General features: G+C 37.8%; 1 protein-coding gene and 1 long non-coding RNA gene across 13 annotated transcripts in view; both read right to left on the reverse strand.

Moving 5' to 3' along the window:
• Positions 1 to 10,020, reverse strand: part of MLIP (muscular LMNA interacting protein) — a 240,687-nt gene extending 230,667 nt beyond the window's left edge. For 5 of the 12 annotated variants that reach the window (XM_045802629.2, XM_045802657.2, XM_045802640.2 and 2 more), the window contains exon 1: positions 9,815 to 10,018. In XM_045802629.2, coding sequence (XP_045658585.2) covers positions 9,815 to 9,877 — 63 coding nt within the window. In that variant the 5' untranslated portion in view covers positions 9,878 to 10,018. Of the gene's footprint in view, positions 1 to 9,814 lie in introns of all 12 variants that reach the window. The other 7 variants (XM_087857002.1, XM_087857000.1, XM_087856998.1 and 4 more) reach the window with 3 other exon arrangements.
• A 5,600-nt stretch (positions 10,021 to 15,620) lies between these two features.
• Positions 15,621 to 18,155, reverse strand: LOC148107513 (uncharacterized). The gene is made up of 3 exons (XR_015722260.1): positions 17,819 to 18,155; positions 17,128 to 17,275; positions 15,621 to 15,725 (listed from the first exon to the last, which is right to left on the reverse strand). It is a non-coding gene; the product is annotated as an uncharacterized LOC148107513 (long non-coding RNA).
• Positions 18,156 to 20,908: the final 2,753 nt, after the last annotated feature.

Raw genomic sequence — 20,908 nt, forward strand, 5'->3', positions numbered from 1 at the left:
TCCACCTTCAGCAGTGCAAAGGGACTAAAATTAGAATTGCACAGGGACCAAGATATCTATGTCAGGCACTTTGCCAGGAGTGGTAAGAACTGCAAAGGGGAATGAGTAAGAGCTTAAGAAACCATCTTAGAAATAATATTTAAAACGCAGACCTTATGTACTCTAAATTTTTATTCCTGATGAAAACACAGCATCAATTTTGTTTTATGTATTATGAGAAAACAGAATACTTTTATTTTGACAACATTTTGCAATGAATATTAAGGCACTTATATGCTACTTTCTTTATCTATTCCATAATGTTCTCCCATGATCCCATTCACAAATCTTTGTTGCTTCTCAGTGAAAACATAAAAAATATGTGCAATTCAATTTATGAGTACTGAACTGTGAAATTTTGTACTACAAAAAAAATCTAATAATCTAGTAACACGGACTTTGACTTTATACTTGGTCAGTGATGACATAAAAATATAATCTATTTCAAGGTTTCTAATGTTTGTATAAGTAGGCATTGTTTGGTATAGAAAGGATTTAATAACCACACAGCGCAAGGACAATTTTTAGAGACTTATAAAATGCTAGAGAGCACAACAATCCTTGCAAATCCAACCCAACCTCTCAGTCTGTAAGGAAGGAGACCAAAGGTTATGTGATTTGTCTAAGGTCACATAAACACAATTTACACCAGTAATGGTCTCTTAGATTCAGATACAACATGCTTTTTACCATACTCGATGGCACTTAGAAAGAGATGGAAGACCTTTTCTTTGGAATCAGAAGTACACATACACCCACACAAAGGCACAGGGAGTTTGTTTCAGTTTTCATAGATGTTAAGATGGTACTCAGAACACTTGCATGTACTCACCTACCCTAACTCACCATTTTTGTGGTCTTACCTCATTCTGCAATTATGCCTATTATTCTGCAAATATGCCTATTCAATTCCCATTGCTTAGTAATTTCCTATCACTCCTAATGGTCTATGGCATCTTGTCTCCTCCCTCTTTTTTATTTTTTTAAATTTATTTCATGCTACAGATTCTTCAAGTATTTAAGAATTGTGTTACTGGCTCTATGAAAAGGAAGAGAGAGAGAAGTTAGGGTGGAATTATTTCTTATGTAAAAGAAACTTAGGAGCAATTATTTAGCTTTTCACTTTGATCTACCAAGTGATTACATTTCATGGTTAGTCTTTGCAACTATACTTCACCTGCAGTAAAACCAGAGTCTTTTTATTAATGCTGGAGGGATGTGTCAGTTCTTTGGAGAACATTATCTTAACCAGTGAACTCTACAATACCTGGTGCTGACTGATCAATCCTACAACCCCTTTACTGACTTCTCAGAGAATTCTTATCTCCCTAAGAAATGGGAATAAATTAACCTTACTAAAAATTCAGAAGTGACACTGAGTTCAGAAATACACAGAAACTTAATTCTGAATTTCCTGCATTTCCTTTCCAGGTGAAGGATATTTATGGAGGCAGTTACCATAAAATTTGGCTTATTATTGCCCACCTGCGTTTTTTTTTTTTAAATAATTATTTCCAGAGTGTTTTCGATGTCAACTTATTACAGAACTCTAGCCCTCCCTGGAGAAAAAGGATTAATAAATTCGAAATTTACTGGTAATGAATGGGCCATTCTGGGAGAGCTGCCAAATAGACACAGAATGCACTGTAGGCACCACAGACATGTTGAGAAGACCAGCAGCCTTCTTAAGAATGCCCAAATGCCTTCCATCCTCCATGATGGTGTCACACATAAACACAAACATGAGCCAGCATCATAGAGGAATTAAGGTTTGGGGACAAATTAACTCACATCCTCTACCATCAAAATGGACACCCAAGGCAATTTTATTAGTAAAATCTAGAACATAGCAAGAGTCATTGATCCAGTCTTACAAATGGCAGAGAAAGGGAAGGAGTTTTCTAAAATAAATAATCAAATGCCGAAGAAAAGGCATCTGTTCATTTGTTTGTTTTCATTTTTCCTTCCTTTTGGTCATTACCAAAATTAGAATCAAAGAATCCAGGGCAATCAGTTATGATAAAGACACATAGATCTAGCATCTGACCACCAGAGATTTATGAACCTAAATTTACCACTTACTTTATTATATGATGTTGTCTTGTCAGGAATTATGTATGGATCAGAACCAACATTCAAGCCATACTGAAAATCATCTCCAGACAACACATCAGAAACATCAGCAGTCTAAACTTTTTTTTTTCAAGCATGTCAGCATCTACTGAGTACCTGTTACCAATGACTCTAGTTAGACACAATTGGAAAAATAGATTATGTAGTTGTTGATTCAAAACCTTGGGAGCTTCCCAGGTGAAATTTGAAATTGGTCCCCACACATGGAGGGCTAGGAGAGACCAAATAGACAGACCACTCCAGATTGGTAGTGGCAGGTTTACTAAGCCAGGAACTTACTGATGAGCTTGTCTTAGGCATCACAAGATGAGTAGATCTCTACACCCAACTGGCAGAATCTTAAAATACTGTATAGAGAACTTAACTGGGTTCAGACACTCTACCATCCAGATGGTATCAACAACGCCTTACTCCCTCAAGGCTACTTCCTTGAGAACAGCTCCCACGGGAATGTTAGGCAGAATGTATATCCCAAGGAAGGGGGTGGCAGGAGAGGGAAGAACCTCCAACTGCTGGAGTCCCAGCTCATTGTGGGTCAACCAGTGGTCATGTCCTTTCAGTGACCTCCAACAGTCAATATTATGAAAGAATAAAAAATGTTACAATATAAAATATTTACAATTGTTCCACTGTTAAGACATTCTGAGGAATAACGCCAGACTTGCTGTCTGAAGTCTATGTGAGAAAAAAGAATTGGGGATGTTTATGTTTTCTACACTTAAAAGCTACTAAAATTTACCATTATTATTTCATAACCTACTAAAAAATAATAAAATACAATAATCTCCTTGGTGGTCAAGAATTTCTCTCTCATGTGTGCTTCCACTACAGTCCATAGGACCTTGTCTTGTTCAAAACAGGCATTCAAAAATGTTCATTGATTTGAAAGGCTCTTTGTGCTTTTTCTCCCTAACAAACACTAGATAGCATCTGCAAAGGTGCTCCCCAACAAAATTCAGACTTGTCATCAGATAATAACATTGGGAACTATAACCAAGTGCCAGTCCCATGTTTTTTGTTTGCTAACAAATTTCTTAGAAAATAACTAATTTTATTTGTATTAATGAAGCTATGAATAACTAATTGAACCTTATTTTAAAAGTGTGCTTCATTGTATTATCACAAATTTTAAAAACACTGAGTTTTCTGTGTTTCTACATTTTAACCACAGTTTTTCTTCAATTTCTTTTCTCTTTCATTGTATCAAAAAGAAGTGGCATGATCTCCTTTCTGAAACTGAGAATAATGTGTTTTTTGTGAGATTATAGGTCAATTTGCAAATCTTTGGATAAAACTCCCACCCCCAAAGTCAAAACAAGTTGAAAAACTTTAAACATAAAACATAAAATTTTAGTTATCTAAAATTGAAGTTTCCATCTCCTTCTATGAGATACATCCTGTTCAAAATCTGTCAGATTACATAATTTCTCAATCTCAAAAATTTCTTTTACTCAAAAAAGCAATATTTATGACATTCAGAAATTGACTCCTGTGTTAATTTTCTTCTACCAAGCTTCAATATAAAGTGAATCGGATGACTTACCCTTCTCATTATCATTACTTTTGTGATATTTAATGAGCATTTATTACTTGGGAAGATAGAATGGTCTCTTGAGACATATTATACTAATGTAATACAAATTATTAGGTTTATGCATAAAATGTGTTTGTTCTTATCATCTCTTAAAGAAAGAAAACATTATTATTTCAGAATATCCTGAGGTGCATGACCATTTTTACTACGTTAATACATGAATTGTTTCTTTTCATTAAGAAATTGTAGTTGAAGATAAATGTAAGTGCAATTCTTTGCTGATGCATTTAATAACCTAAGAGAAAAATATTTTGGAAAATAGTCAGGATATACTGCCTTAATTTTACTTATTTATTAAAACATACTAAGTAGAAATATACTTACTTTCAACACTATTACAGAAATAACTTCACCTTATAGATATAAATGATATCCAGCTTAAATTATTATTCTATGCATCATTATTCTGACAATGAAACTCATAAATAAAATCAGAAAATTAATATACTGACACGCCACTTCCTAATATGTGTTCCAGAGAACACTAGAGAGAATATTGACTGTCATTGCAAATATACATTAAAATACATTACATTGGTACGGAGTTTAAGAAATACAAGATTAAGGGGGCGCCTGGGTGGCACAGCGGTTAAGCGTCTGCCTTCGGCTCAGGGCGTGATCCCGGCGTTATGGGATCGAGCCCCACATCAGGCTCCTCCGCTATGAGCCTGCTTCTTCCTCTCCCACTCCCCCTGCTTGTGTTCCCTCTCTCGCTGTCTGTCTCTATCTCTATCAAATAAATAAATAAATAAAATCTTAAAAAAAAAAAAAAAAAGAAATACAAGATTAACCTCCAGAATGTCTCAAGGCCTTCACTGTGTTAAAATACAATATGAGTCTCCAAAAAGAAATAAGGCTGTGTAGTTCATTCTATACACAGTGTTTCACAAATATTTTGAGCATTTGAGCATAGATCAGAACCTCTTTTCGCAGAGCAGTTTGGAAAATCAGAATTCTAAGGAATGTACTTTGGGGAACACATGATACAATGGTTACTCAAACCTCATCAGGAAAAACAAAAGATCCATTCAGCTCCAACACCAATTATTGTGGAACCAACCAAACAGAACTGTATTGTTACAAAATACCTCCCTCCCTCCATGCATCCCCATAAAAATCACCTTTAGTGTACCCTGATTTTGCAGAATCAGGGAGGACTAAAATATCCAGCACAGCTTAATACGTTGGTTTTTCAAGAGATGGAAATGTCTTTTAAGTCCATGCTAATTGAGTTTTCTTTTTCATGTTTAAAAAATTGGGATAATATCAATTGATTTGTGAAAAATTTAGATGGGATTGATAAGTTTAGGACATACAGAAGGATTCTAGTATCATATTTCTTATCTGATTATCTACTGATGCACCTTTAATTGTCAAGCTCCTATGAATCTTTACTTCTAATCTCCAAAGAGCAACAAATCCAAGGCAAAAAAAAAAAAAGAGTCAATAGCTAAATATAGCAATTCTCTTACCCCTATAAGGTGAAATCCATACAGCATATGTAGTAAAGAATCCTATTAAGGCATCTAAATTGGCAAAGAAGAAGGCAAACTTTCACTCTTTGTGGATGACATGATACTCTAAGTAGAAAACTTGAAAGACTCCAACAAAAAGTTGCTAGAACTGATACAGGAATTCAGCAGTTGTTGGATATAAAATCAATGCACAGAAGTCTGTTGCATTTCTATATACCAATAATGAAGCACCAGAAAAATAAATCAAGGAATCAATCACATTTACAATTGTACCAAAAACCATAAGATACCTAGGAATAAACCTAATCAAAGAGGTAAAGGATCTGTACTCTGGAAACTATAGAACACTTGTGAAAGAAATTGAGGAAGACACAAAGAAAAGGAAAAACATTCCATGCTCATGGACTGGAAGACAAACTTTGTTAAAATGTCTATACTTCCCAAAGCAATCTACACATTCAATGCAATCCCTATCAAAATAACACCAGCATTTTCAGAGTTAAAACAAACAACTCTAAAATTTGTATGGAAACAGAAAAGACACTGAATAGCCAAAGTGACCCTGAAAAAGAAAAGCAGCTGGAGGCATCACAATTCTGGACTTCCAGCTCTATTACAAAGCTGTAATCATCAAGATGGTATGGTACTGGCACAAAAACAGAGACATAGATCAGTGGAACAGAATAGAGAACCCAGAAATGGACCCTCAACTCTATGGTCAACTAATCTTCGACAAAGCGGGAAAGAATATCCAATGGAAAGAAGACAGTCTCTTCAACAAATGGTGTTGGGAAAACTGGACATCCATGTGCAGAAGAATGAAACTGGACCACTTTCTTACACCATACACAAAAATAAATTCAAAATGGATGAAAGGCCAAAATATGAGACAGGAAACCATCAAAATCCTAGAGAACACAGGCAGCAACCTCTGTGATCTCGGACACAGAAACTTCTTGCTGGACGCATCTCCAAAGGCAAGGGAAACAAAGGCAAAATGAACTATTGGGATTCATCAAGATAAAAAGCTTCTGCAAAGCAAAAGAAACAGTCAACAAAACTGAAAGGCAGCCTATGGAATGGGAGAAGTTATTTATAAGTGACATACCAGATAAAGGGCTAATATCCAAAATCTATAAAGAACTTATCAAACTTAACACCCAAAAAATAAATAATCCAGTCAAGAAATGGGCAGAACATGAACATTTCTCCAAAGAAGCCATACAAATGGCTAACAGACAGATGAAAAAAAGCTCAACATCCCTTGGCATCAGGGAAATACAAATCCAAACCACATTGAGATACCACCTCACACCAGTCATAATGGCTAAAATTAACAACTCAGGAAACAGCAGATGTTGTCAAGGATGGGGAGAAAGGAGAATCTATTACACTGTTAGTGGGAATGCAAACTGGTGCATCCACTCTGGGAAACAATATGGGGGTTCCTCAAAAAGTTAAAAATAGGACTAACCTACAATACAGCAATTATACTACTAGGTATTTATCCTAAGGATACAAAAATAGAGATTTGAAGGAGCACATGCACACCAGTGTTTATAGCAGCAATGTCCACAATAGCCAAAACACAGAAAGAACCCAAATGTCCATCAACTGATGAATGGATAAGGAAGATTGTGTGTGTGTCTGTGTGTGTGTGATGGAATACTACTCAGCCATCAAAAAGAATGAAATCTTGCCATTTGCAACGACATGGATGGAATTAGAGGGTATTATGCCAAGCAAAATAAGTCAGTCAGAGAAACACAAATACCATATGATTTCACTCATATGTGGAATTTAAGAAACAAAGGAGATGAACATAGGGGAAGGGGAAAAAATAAAATAAGGTGAAACAGAGAGGGAGGCAAACTATAAGAAACTCTTTAACTATGGGGAGCAAACAGGGTTGCTGGAAGGGAGGGGGTAGGGGGATAGGGTAATTGATGATGGGCATTAAGGAGGGCACTTGGGATGAGCACTAAGTGTTGTATGCAACTGACAAATCACTAAATTTGACCCCTGGAACTTACACTACACCATATGTGAACTGACTTGAATTTAAATAAAATCTTGAAGGAAACAAAAATACTCCTATTTTATTTCTTTGGATAGAATAAGCTGATGAATTCTAAAAATCTGTAGGCTGTTGATTTTCTTATTTGCTGTAGACCTCACCTTGGATTTTTTTTCAAATAAAACCAATCATGTAAATCTCTTAATTGTGTGATATATTCCATAACATTGTTCATAATAAAAATCTTTATGAGTACACCTCTAATTTTAAAGAAGATACATATTATAACTCAGCACTATTATAATATATACATATTTAAATATTTTAATAGAAAAATATTTTCTCCTTTTAAAAACCGTATTTTTACAAACTTGACTATTTATAATAAATTTAATAGTTTTCAGAACCTAGTGAACTCTACAAAAATATATTTTAAACTGTATACAGCAACCTAGCCAGTCCTACTGTATTACATTGATATTAGCAAGGAACACAATGCTCCACAAGTTGAAGTTTTTAGATGTTTATCTAAAAATCCCAAGTTAACCAAAATAATTTCAGAGATATATTCAGCTCTCTTAGAGATACTGAATATAAGTTAACCTTTTCTTGAACAGTGTCACCAAAATTCCTTTATCTGGGTTACATACGTAGCTCTGTTGGCCTGTAGAGGCAACTGCCCAAACTACTGGACTCTAATGTGTTCCCTCCCCCCCACCCACCCCCCGAGAACCATCTCTTCTCAGTGTAGATTAGATGTTCCCAGGCCTTCTGAACTGTCCCACATTTCCCTCCACTCTTCTGGAACTTAATCAGAGGCTAGCCCTAGATCTCTCTTCCAGAGTAATGCTCATGAATTTTGTGACAGCTACTTTCTCTAAGGAGAGGTTTTCGCTCACTTCTAGATTCATACCTGTGTGCAAGGCAGAGTCCAGAATGCAGAATGTCTGACCCCCCAGAGAGTGCAATGTGTCTATATCACATCACCCCACATAATAAGAGACCATTTTCACTTCTGTTTACTTGCCCCATGTTCACTGTATTTATTTGCAAAACTCCCCGTAAGAGAGTGCCAGAAAGCTCTGGGTCAAATTTCACACTAAGTCATAACAACTCTTTATTCATGTATTTATTTATTCTTTATCTGGTTCCATAAAGGTTTTATAACCACTGAGCCTTTAAGGTGGGCATATCCGAGTTTTCCTTTTACTTTGAAATGCACTTCAGATTTCTCTTCCTATATTAATAAACTCTGGATATGTATTTTCTAAGTCTCAGGCCGAAAACAGTTTGAAAATAATAGGTTCATCCCAAGGAATCCTCAAACATTATAGTTTTTAATCTTCGTGACATCCTTCAAATTAGTATTACTACTCCCCATCTTACGAGTGAGTTAACTGTGACTCAGAAAGCTTAAACAAAATCCCATAGCCCTACATTTTGAAGTTGTGGAGTGAGAACTGTCACCTGGAACTTTTTGACTCAAAACCCCTAGTTAATTCTATAATAATGCAAAGCTTTTCAAAATAGTAAAAAATCCAAATAGTCTGTGGTCAATACTGTTTAGACAACCACCTGGAACAGAGATCCACAGCTAATATTCAAAAGGATAACTTGAATCCTTTAAGAAAAAGTTATATTTTATTCAATGTATTTCTTCAAGACTTTGAAATTCTAACACGCTTCAGGAATTTTCAACCCTCTGGGGTTTTTTTCATCTTTCAAGTTTTAATATCATTAAGAGTACATAAATCTCTATTTCAAATATCCAGAACAATGCATTCTCACAATTTTAAGAAGTCACAGTCTTAAAGTTAATGTAGTCTTGCTTTTTACTATTTGTACTGTTGTTAAAATTAGCCATGCCCTGTTCTATCGTTAACTCTGTATCCACAGTACATTTCCAAACATAATTAGCTTCCTATGCCCATCAGGACATGGAACCAAGAACAGCACATTCTACTACTCCAGTCTATATCATATTTTATGTTTGAGCAAATATAAGCAACCTCATACATTGACATGTAATTTCTCAGCATCAAGGTAAACTTACTTTTTTAACTTTCATAGCAAAATAATAAAACCTTTCTGATGAGTAAGCTTTATCTGTACACTAGTTCATTAACTTACTTGATAAAATATTAAAATAGTCTATAATACTTATATATTTTTCTTGACGCATATTCCTAGTATCTCTGAGGGAAACTTGCTAAGCTTCAGCTCAATAAATGAAATAATCTTCCAGTATTGACGCAATACAACCAGGGCTCAAAATAAATAGATTCTAGTTTTAGAAATGGAGGTAAACCACATCATTTAACTAAAATCAAATTTGCCCACATTCTAGTACTGAAATTTTATTAATAATTTTATTACACTGTGTTCAGCAAAGTTCATGGAACTCATTAATTTTCAAGCTGCTGACCAGAAAAAAAAAAAAAAAAAACACATGGAAATACAAGCTAGTTAGTACAACTTTTTCCATCTGTGACAGCTGCTTTGTTACTACGTCAGTTACATTATAAATCTGTGTATGCTAAGTCGCACACATCTTACCGTCAGTTTCTCCTCTAATTTCTTATTTAATAAGCTTCCTTTTTCATGCTTTTCAAATTCCATGTTGAAACTGAATGAGAGAGAGAGACAGAGATGGAGAGAGGGAGAGAGAGAGAGAAACAGAAAAAGATTCAGATTCTGTCTAGAAAATGACTTGACGTGCTTACATGTTAGATATTGCAGGACATTCCAAGTTGTGAGCGCTCAGGACACTATCAGAAAGCCCTGGCGATAATTTCTGGTTAGCTAGTGTTTCCATTTATAGATGTTCAAACCCCATAAACAGAGCACTGAAGAGAAGTCAGGCAGCTGGCCTTAGATAATGATAAATGTCACTAGATAGAAAAGCAAAGTCTTCAACAGGAGAATATTCCAACAGGTTAGGTTCCCTGAACCATGAAGGATGCATGTGACAAAAAGCCACCATCAAAGAATTCATTCAAAGCCGTTGGAGCAGAATAAAATATACTCTAGAATACAGACCTAATAAAGCAGTTTACAAAGGACAAATGTAATGGTCATATGGCCATTACAAATCAGCCAGCCTCGTTCTCCCAAATTCCAGTTTGGGTCCATTATTTTGTAGCTCAAAAATTTAAAAAGCCACTTACAGGAAAAGAGCAAAAGCATAACTAGTGAAAACTGTTAACACACAACACATATATTCAAGGGGTACTGCCAATTTCATTCCATGAAAAGTTGGCAAAAAATGTTTAGAAACCCCCTAAAATAAAAGTGGTGCTTCCCTTCATAAAAAAACTGGTTTTGTTCTTCATGACCCTGGTTTTTCTGCTGGGAACAAAGTTAGGACATTGGAGATGAAAATCATTTTTTCCAACTGAACAAAGGTTTTCAGAATTATTTGAAAATGTTACATGTCTTAAGGAAAATTAATTGTGTAATTTGATGGTAATGAACTCTCCCTATTTTTTGTAGCCAACCAGATATGTGGATGGAAATAAAAAGTAAAAATGACTTTCAGAGTAAGCCAAGACTGATCTCTATGGTGGTCTAATCTCTCAGCCTGTTTGAAACATTTTAACACCTGTTTCTGACCTTAATGCAAGTTTCTTATCAGTTTTTCCTTCACTTTTTAAGAAAATGTTTCAGGAAATGTATTGTGGGGCTCCATCCTTTAGAGTGGTGATAGCTGGTTTTCTGTCGCCAGGCAGAGTTGCTAGAGAGCTCATTCCACACCATGACGGAAGGGCTGAGGATTCCATAAGTGAAACACTTCATAAGAAGTAAACTGATAAATTCAGAAACACTGTATCAGACTCATAGGCGAAAGGGACTGCCCCCTTTGGCTCAACTCTGCATTCCAGAAAAGGAATCATATACCCTTGTTGCCCTAACAGGTTTGACAATTGATGTCTTATAGGTATCCTAGCATACAAGATTGCTATGTGTCAAAAGCAAGGCAAGAGTTGAAATTTTATGTAAACGTAACTTCAAAATCTCGCTGGGGAAAAAACAACAACAACAACAACAACAACAACAACAACACGCTATGGCTGCAAAAGGAAACTCAGTTATTGGTGGTTTAATGCCGAGAGGTGAAATTTAGGATCCAGTTAGAAGCAGAGGAGTGGTGGGGTGCAGAGCTGGTTGGGGAAGAAAAGTGATAATGAGAGGGGTGCACCAGTGATGTCCCTCCCACCAGGGATGAAAAGTTTAACTTTAGCAAACGTGTACTGAGAAGCTATAATGGTGAAGATTATTCTAGGTGCAGGCAGATTTTTTTAAATAATAACTAAAAATAATAAAATTAAAAGATACACTCTTCACATTTTTTGCCTCACACACTCACCACATAGGCATGACTGGCTCTAATAGGATAACAATACTCTTACTTAGCACACTTCAACAGCACTCACCGTGTGCCAGGAACTCCGTTAAGGCTTTACATATATTATCTCAATTAATTCTCAAAACAACTCTCAACAGTAGATACTACTATTTTCACTGTTCTTACAAGCCGAATTATGTCCCCCACCCTGCGAAATCCTGCTGACCTCCTAATACACAGCATTTCAGAATATGACTATATTTGGTAATAGGCTATGTCAAGAGGTAATTAAGGTAAAATGAGGTCATTAGGGTAGGCCCTAATCTAGTATCACTGGTGTCCTTAATAGAAGAAGAGATTAGGAAAAAAGCAGAAAAATTAGAGAAGACCATGTGAAGACACAGAGAGAAGGCAGCCATCTACAAGCCAAGGAGAGGGGCCTTCTGAGGAAGCCAACGCTGCCAACACCTTGACCTTGGACGTTCATCTCCAGGACCGGGAGGAAAGATATTTCTATTAAGTCATCCAGTCTATAATGTTTGTTCCCACAGCCTTAGCACTCTAATACACCCATTTTAGAGTTAAAAAAAAAATAAGAAGACAGTTACAACACTAACTGGTGGCACTCAAGTTCCTTGGCCCTCGCTCCCAACCACTGTGCACTTAGCACCTCTGGACAAGTAAGTCATCACAGACATAGCAGGGAGAGGGGGTAAACAGCACCAGCACTCGGTGGTGAATTCTAGCTATGCCCAACCACTTACAGAGGTATGTTTAAAGATAGTTTAGACATATTTTAGGGACAAGAGCTTTTGGTTCTTTGGGGGGGGGCGGTTGTGTGTTTTAGGTAAAAGTACGCCAAGCCAAAGCTTGCACTCGTCCATTACTGGTCAAACAGCAGAGACGGGGCCACAATGGTCTCCTCTCTGCTTGTCTGTCCCACAAGTATTTCCCGTCCTCTGACAGGAATGCTCTCTCCCCAGAGTCATGTGGCTCCCTTCTTACTTCATCCAGATCTTCCCCAAGGACCCCACCTAAAATAGCAAACCCTTTGTCCATTCATTTGCTGTGTTCTTCTTCATAGCTCTTATCACCTCTGGCGTTATGTTATTTCACATGATATTTTGAGTGTGTTCTTATCTATTCATTTGAGGTTTGTCTCTTCTGCTGTAGTACAAGCACTGGTGGGTGAGTTATGCATCATTTTATCTGGACACTTAAACATAGTAAGGACCAAATAAATTTTTGTAAAGGAAAGAGGAGAGGAGGGAGAGGAAGGAAAGAAAAAAAAAAAATGAGGAAAGAGAGAGGAAGGGGGGACGGGGGGGGGACAAGAGGGAAATGTATCAAATGGATGTGACTTAAGACTTGTCATACACTGTTATTCATATGAGTTTTGGTAGGAAATCGGAATAAAATGCATTTACCCAACACAAATCATATTACAGATGAACACAATATTGATTGTTCACTTACGTTACTCAAACAATTAACTACTGGGGTAAAGGAGGAAAAAAACAGACTTTGAGAAGCAGGAAGAATGGGACTCATTTGCAGATTCTGCCACCTTCTAGTTGTCTAGTGGGGTCACTTTGAGCAAACTCGTTCTCAGAGTTTCAGTCCCCTTTCCCTTAAAATAAGGGATAATACCAAACACTTAATGTTATAACAAAAATTAATGTGGTAATGTGTGCCAAGAACTTAACCCAGCGTCTGCCATCAAGCAGATGATTGCTAAAGTATGAGCCGTTATTTCCCTGGACCATGTGAAGTTTATCTAGAAAAAAAAAAAAGTGAGTTCGAAGATAGTATCAAAGTCTGAATGATTGTGGCACAAAGATTAACACGGAGAGTGGGAGAAAACATTTGTAAATCACTCCACTGATAAGGGACTTATACCCAAAATGTATAAAGAATTCTTACAACTCAGCAATATAAAATACAAACAACCCGGTTTAAAAATGGCCAAAGGATTTGAAGAGGCATTTCTCCCAAAGAAGACAAACAAATGGCCAACAAGCATATGAGAAGATGTTGTGATTGGGGAATGCAAATCACAACCTCTATGAGATAACACTTCACACCCAGTACGATGACTAAAATCAAATCACAATCACAAGCATTGGCAGCAAGTGGATAAACTGGTGCCCTCCTCCGTGGCTGGTGGGCCTGTGAAGTGGAACAGCCACTTCAGAAGACAGTGTGGTGGGGCCCCTGGGTGGCTCAGTAGGTGGACTGTTCGACTCTTGATTCCAGCTCAGGTCATGATCTCGGGGTGTGAGATCGAGCCCCACACTGGGCTCTGCGCTCACCTGGGAGTCTGCTTGAGATTCTCTCTCCCTCTCCCCTTCCCCCCAACTCGCAGTATCTCAAGCACCCTCTCTCATGTCTAGAATAAATAAGTACAGCTTAAAAAAAAAAAAAAAGAGCATGGCAGTTCCTCAACATTTTACAGAAAGCTATACGATCCAGCAATTCCACTCCTAGCTATGTACACGAGAGAAGCAAAAACATGCGTCCACACAAAATCCTGTACCAAAATGTTCGTGATACGGCCTTATTCATAACAGTCTGAAAGTGGAAACCACACAAATGTCTATCAACATGTGAATGGTGAAGCAGGGTGAAATATCCCACAGCAGCACATTTTTCGTCAATAAAAAGAAATGAAGCATTGATATATACGCCGCAGGGGTAAACCTTGAAAATACAATATGTAAAAGAAGCTGGTCACAAAAAAAAAAAAAAAAAGCCACATTTTGTATGATGGTTTATATGAACCATCCAGAATACCCGACAATTCCATAGAAACAGAAAGATAATGGACGGTGGCCAGGAGGGAGTGACTGCCAACAGATACAGAGTTTCCTTCGGAGGGGATGAAAACAATCTGAAATTAGTCCTGATGATGGCGTAACTCTGAATAGACTCAAAACTACTGAACTGTACGTACACTTCAAAAGAGAGAATTTTATGGTATGTGAATTATATCTCAATAAAGCTATTATTAAAAAAAAACAGAAATATCTGTAATTCCTTTCTAAGCTGGAAATTTATGATTTTTTCCCAGAAACATGAGTAAGGTTACTCCAAACAGGAAATTAAAATCTACACCACTGCAGGCCAGCAAGAATGCCATTCAGAAGTGGAACAAATGACCCTCAGCCAAGGACCTTTACGTCAAAACACTGGCATCTCTTCCATTCCTTCGCATCCTCGCCGTGTGCCTCTTACAGAGGGTGAAATCTCGGCGGCTCAGATTTCGTCATTTTGCGCCTATATTCAAAAACTGGGGGAAAGTCGAATTTGCAGCTATTAAAATGGCTTGTTCGTCTACAGGGTCAGAGGTTTACATACAGTTTGTTTTGTTTTCCATGGTGATTTCCCCACACGTGCCATTTCAAGAACTTTCGTCTCCACAGCAAAAGCAGACAGATGCTCTACTTCTGAAACCTCACAAGGTAGGCAGACACCCACAAGGCATGAAAACAAACGCTGTTTTCTTTTGAAAAAATAACCCTCCGCAAAGCCTGGTGTAGACAACTGAGAACCTTCCTCACTGTGTGCTCCAAGGCTAAAGACCTTTTTATTAAGATGACATCCTCTTCTGAGACAGTGAATGCCTTTTATACGGGTTTATCATTCCGCATAGCGTCTGCAGGACATGGGTGGGTTCACGCTCGCCACAGTCCGCTCAGAGCCCATGTAAGCCCCACACCCATTTACTGGTGAACCAGGATACTACGCTCAGCACAGGCCTGTCCCCAAAACCACACTGGAAATGTGTTCCCTGTGGTACTCGAGAGACAAATGGAAATCTAGCATAGACCTAACACCAAGAATGGACCTCAAACAGCTAACTGTTGACCTACCGGTGTTGCTCCCGGTTGAAAATGTACACCCATGTCTCTAGAAGGCTCTGTCTGATTGTCAAATGGGTTGGGCAGGTGGGGGTAGCAGTGAATAACGAAATGCAGAGATTGGTCACCAGAATTTTCTGGTTTTCCCAGCACCCCTACCTGAGTCTATTTATCAGGTTTGGCAACTGTAAACTCTCAAACAGCAGCTGCTGACTCTTCTGGAAAATTCCTCTGATGCTTGTCTTCTCATCTGTCTGTGCACCTGGAAGACACAAACAAAGGAAGACTTGTAATGTCCCCCCATCACCACTTGTAAGCATCCCTTCTCGCTTCTGCAGGCCAGAGATACACGATGCTAAGAGTTACGGTACATGCCCCCAGTTTGTGAAAAGATAATGTCTACAGAGGAATTTTTTAAAGTTGAATTTGTCACTATATAATAAACATTTTTGTAAGTTGAATCTGCCAAGTGGACACAAAAGCAAACCCTAAAATATCAGGATACGATAATTATGATAATAACAGCTTAACAAATTTGTACCTTTGTAATTACCACTCTTCAGTCAAACATAAACCTTTTCTACTGGAATATGATGTTTTCTTGTTTGTTTGTTTTTTTATTTTTTTTACTTCTTCTGATACTATTTGTGCCCTTATTTTGGGTCTGGGCCATATTTTAAAAATGACTGTGGAAAAGACATTTTAGTCAATGTCCGGGAAGAGACATTTTCTTTATAAAATCATTTCTTGATGATAGAGCATTCATTTGGAGCACTAGAAAATAGTTCAATCAAGTGAGAGCTGTGTGAACTTTGAAAAGTGTTAGCTTTTTGAATGTGTGCATCTGAAAAATGTAACTCTTTTATCAAAACTTATTGAAAAATAATATGTGAGGTTAAAAAAAACTACTAGCAACACTGATGATGATTTAGAAATAACAGCAATTCTGATATAAAACTAAATCCATACCTCAAGAGTCTATAACATACAAGCTGATTAAAACCACTTGGGGATCTAATTCCAGCACGTTCCATTTTCTCCACTATTCTATACTCAGCATCTACAATTCTGGAGAGACTTAGGATACATTTTCTCTTGTTCATGGGGACATCCACAATGTGTGAGCTGAATAAGGTTTTGCTCTTGTATTTGGGAGCGCTCACTATATTCCCAGATCCTTTGAATAGTAGATAAACTTCCTGGTAGTGTCTGTCTGTCTGTCTCTGTCTCTCTTTCTCACACACACACACACACACACACACACTCACACACACACTCACACCATTGCTGTTTCAGGAGTGAAGACAACAGCCAACTTAAATTGATAAGACTTCAGGAAAAAGGACTCAGAAATGGAAGGCTTTACTTTTTGAATATTAGAATTACAATGTATGTTTCTAACTTGAGAAACCAGTTCTGGATGGAAGTTTTCCTGTGTCTTTAGGGCTTAATCAAAGCAACAAGATGCAACACTGTAGCTCACTCCTCCCCTAAACCTAGCAGCTTCGCTGTTGCGGTTGTGTTGACGTGACAAATCACTTTGCCCCCAAAGTAACAGCTCCATGCCCTTTGAGACAGCGTGCCCAGGATATACTTTCAGATTTATCAGTCGAAATTGAACCGTGTTCCAAAGCAGCGTTCACTTACACAGAAAGAATGCTTACCTTTCAACTGACTTGGAAGCAGCCTGCAGGACGATAATCTGTCAGGGAGGTCACCGGCCACATTCCCAGGGCAGCTGACCCTGTCAGTCTTTGGAAAGTACTGTTTATTCTGTAACTAATGTTGGATACCAGGCACAAGATACAGAAACTAAATTAAAAGAAAAAAAAAAGTTAGGCATAAACCTCATCCCCGCAGGGACCATTTCACAAAAACAGTAGTTAAGTTTCCCCAAATGATTTCTCTATAAGAATGTCTTGGCAGTGGTGAGGATTTGGAGTCAAGGGTTGAAAAGTTTTGCAGTATATCCAACTATCTACTTTTTTAGAGTACTGATGAAAATTCTTTAGGTTTCCCTAAGGACATGAGTGGTAGGCGATGGAAAGGTTACTGAAAATGGAGTTTCTTTTCTATTTGTATTGATTGGATTTTTAAAATACAATGGAAAGTCCTCCGGAAATGAAATGCCAACTGCTCTGGGGAAGGAAAGTCAGAATTATGCAGGAGGTGCCCATACAAGGCTGAACCAGCTCCACAGGCAGACCGGCTATCCAGCCACCAGCAAATACCACAGACAGTAGATTGTTGGTTCACAAACTGACCCCCATACATGGACGGCAAGGAGAGACTGAAGAAGAAGGCAGGCTACTTACTCCAGAGTAGGTGGAAGGCTTAGTAAGGAAGGGAACTTACCTACAGGCTTGTCTTGGGCGTCCGCAGGACTAGTAGATCTCTGCAGCTGCGCACCAGCATCTTAAAAGCTTGTATAGAAGCCTTAACAGGATTCCGTCCCATGTACCACCCAGCTGGTCTCCCCAGCACATCGCTCTCTCAGGACTGTGCCCTTGAAATGGCTCCTACTGTGGCAACAATAGGCAGAACATATTTTCCAAGGAGACAGGGGAGGAGATGAGGAGCTTCTGATTGCCCAGGTTCAGCCCGAAGGTCAAGCAGAGGTCACAACCTCTTGACGACCTCCTCCAACAAAGACCTCCACTGCACTTCCCTCATTTCCTACAAATTCTTTTCCTTAATTACTCTCAACAGAGTGAGTCCATGTTACCCCAATGACCCCTAATTAATGCCCAACCTGTATGCAAGGTTATCCAACTTTGGCCTCTGGTTTACTCGGAGGCTTTTTTTTTTAAACCATGACCCAAGAAACTCAGAGTTTGAAAAACAAATTATTACCCATTCATCTGATTATCTGTAGAAGCTATATCATCCCAGATTGGCTTTGTCATCCTATCCAATATATCACCCCACCCTAAATTCTACATGGATAATGTATTTTTAAGAAAAAAAAATTCACAGATATTCACCATTTGAAAATATTCACAACATTACTCTATCTCCACTAATTAGATTGATTTATGTCGACAATCTCTAAGTGAATACTCATGTAAAACACAACATTATTTTAAAGTATTATTTCATTCTTTTCCATTCAGTTCGGTCATTAGACAATTATTGGTGGAATACCACACCCATACCACCGGGCTGGTGCTGACAGCTTTCAGCTGAGAGCTTCGTTAGGCATGAACACAATCACGTACCGCAGTGCACCAAAGCAGGCTGAATGCGGTAAGTGCCAAACTGAGAGTATAAATTGATGTGCTTTGAAAGCAAAAGGAGAGGACATTCTAGCTAGAGACATTGGAGATGATTTTACACAGACATTGGATTTCAGCAGGACCTTCGTAGTTCTTGCTACTAAAAGCAGTCTTTGGATAGCAACATTGACCTCATGTGGGAGCTTGTTAGAAATTCAAAATCTTGGATGCCAACCTAGACCTATTAAGTCAGAAACTACATGTTTAACAAGACCCACAGGTGATTCCTATAGGCATGAAAATTGAGAAGCACTGAATTTAGAATTGACGGAATTATAGGAAGAAGAACATGTCAGGTGTAAACTAAAATAATGGAGGCCAGGGCACCTGGGTGGCTCAAGCAGTTAAGTATCTGCCTTTGGCTCAGGTCATGATCCCAGGGTCCCGGGATCAAGGCCTGCATCAGGCTCCCTGCTCTCTCTCAAATAAATAAAATCTTTAAAAATAATAATAATGGAGCTCAGAATATGGACAATGTGTTTGAGGAATGGCAGGTGGACATGCAGGATTTATGGAGTACATATGGACGATTTGCATCTGTTACCTTGCAGTGATAATAGAAAACACTATGACCACTTACTATGAGCCAGTGACTCTGCTAGGCAACTGATACTATCTCGTCTTGTGCCCTCAACAACCTCACAAGGGGGCTGCGTACCGTACAGAACGGGAAGCTGAGACAGAGGCTAAGCACAAGGCCACACACAGAAAAGAGCAGAGCCAGGCTTACTCCCAAGCCAGAGCTCCCAGTTACTACCTGCTCTAAGCATGGGATTCTCTGGACTGAGAACATATCCCAGTCCCCTTTCTCCTGATAAATGCTCCCTTAGAGAGTAACCAGAGGGCCCAAATCCCATGGGCAGAGCATCCAAGGCAGCCCAACCTCTATCCCTCCTTTCCTACTGTTTTCTTAAACTCTTATACCTGACAAATGGGAGAGAAGCCTGATAAGATTGTTTTGGTGCCTAAGGTAATTATTTTTTTCATTAAAAATTTAACTTTTACAAAACTCATACACCTGTAAAAAATTTGGAAGATACAAAAATATACAAAAAGGTAATTTTTAATTCTCTGTAAAGCCACAACTCATATATACTACAGTTAACATTAAGGTATATCTCTTTCCAAGTTTTTTCATATATTTATAATTTTTAGTGTGATTAGGATTATAATTTGTATTTTTTATTGAATAATACATTATGAACAACGTATCCAGTCATCAGTGCTTTTATCCATGAGCCTTTCTAACAGTGTGCTGGTGGCAAACATAATTTTTGTCTAACCCAGCCAAGAGTCAGGGATGGAGGTCAGACAATGGCATAGGTGAGGTGTACTGGCTGATGTAACCCGCCTTAATGGATGGTTCTCTCCTTTATCACCTTAAATTGAAATTTGTCATATTAGGTTTTCTTAAAATAACAAATTAGTGTATGTTACAGTCAAATGAAATTATCAAACTTCCCAAAAAATCAGTAAAACAGGATGGGAAGAAGCACTGTAATTCTATGGCCGTGAATGACCTATGCTTCTCACACTTACAAACAATGTATCACCAAGAGTGCTTGATAAAATAGCTACCTTTTTTCTTTTTTTTATATAATATTTTTTATTATATTATGTTAGTCACAATACAGTACATCCCTAGTTTTTGATGTAAAGTTCCATGATTCATTACTTGCGTATAACACCCAGTGCACCGTGCAACACATGCCCTCCTTAATACCCATCTGTTTTTCAAAAATAATAAAAATTACTGTGTTTATTATAATACTGTAGAAGTAATGCATACTCATTTTGTATATTTTTTAAATACCCAAATGTAGAGGCATCTTATTTCCTTATATTTGACTGCAGGTAACAAAAACTGACTTGAGAAAAAATTTTTAAATGGTAATAATAATAATAATAATAATACATTATAAGGACACAAGAATGTCTCATGGCATTCAGCCAGGCCTCCTGAGGGCTAGAACTAAAACCTAGAAAGTCCTCAGGAACGAGTTTTTCCTCTAGGATCCCACGATCTCTTGTCTTTTTCTTTGTCTATCTGCTTTCTTTTTAGTTTTCTGAAAATTGGTTTTCTTTGTGCAAGTGGGAGAAGATGCCTGAAACTCCAGCCCAAAAATCACATGTCCCTCAATCCAAGGCAGGCATACAAACTGACTCCTTG

This window comes from Ursus americanus, chromosome 29 (genome assembly GCF_024610735.1).
Source record: "Ursus americanus isolate L20-20 chromosome 29, mUrsAme1.1.p, whole genome shotgun sequence".
NCBI lineage: Eukaryota > Metazoa > Chordata > Mammalia > Carnivora > Ursidae > Ursus > Ursus americanus.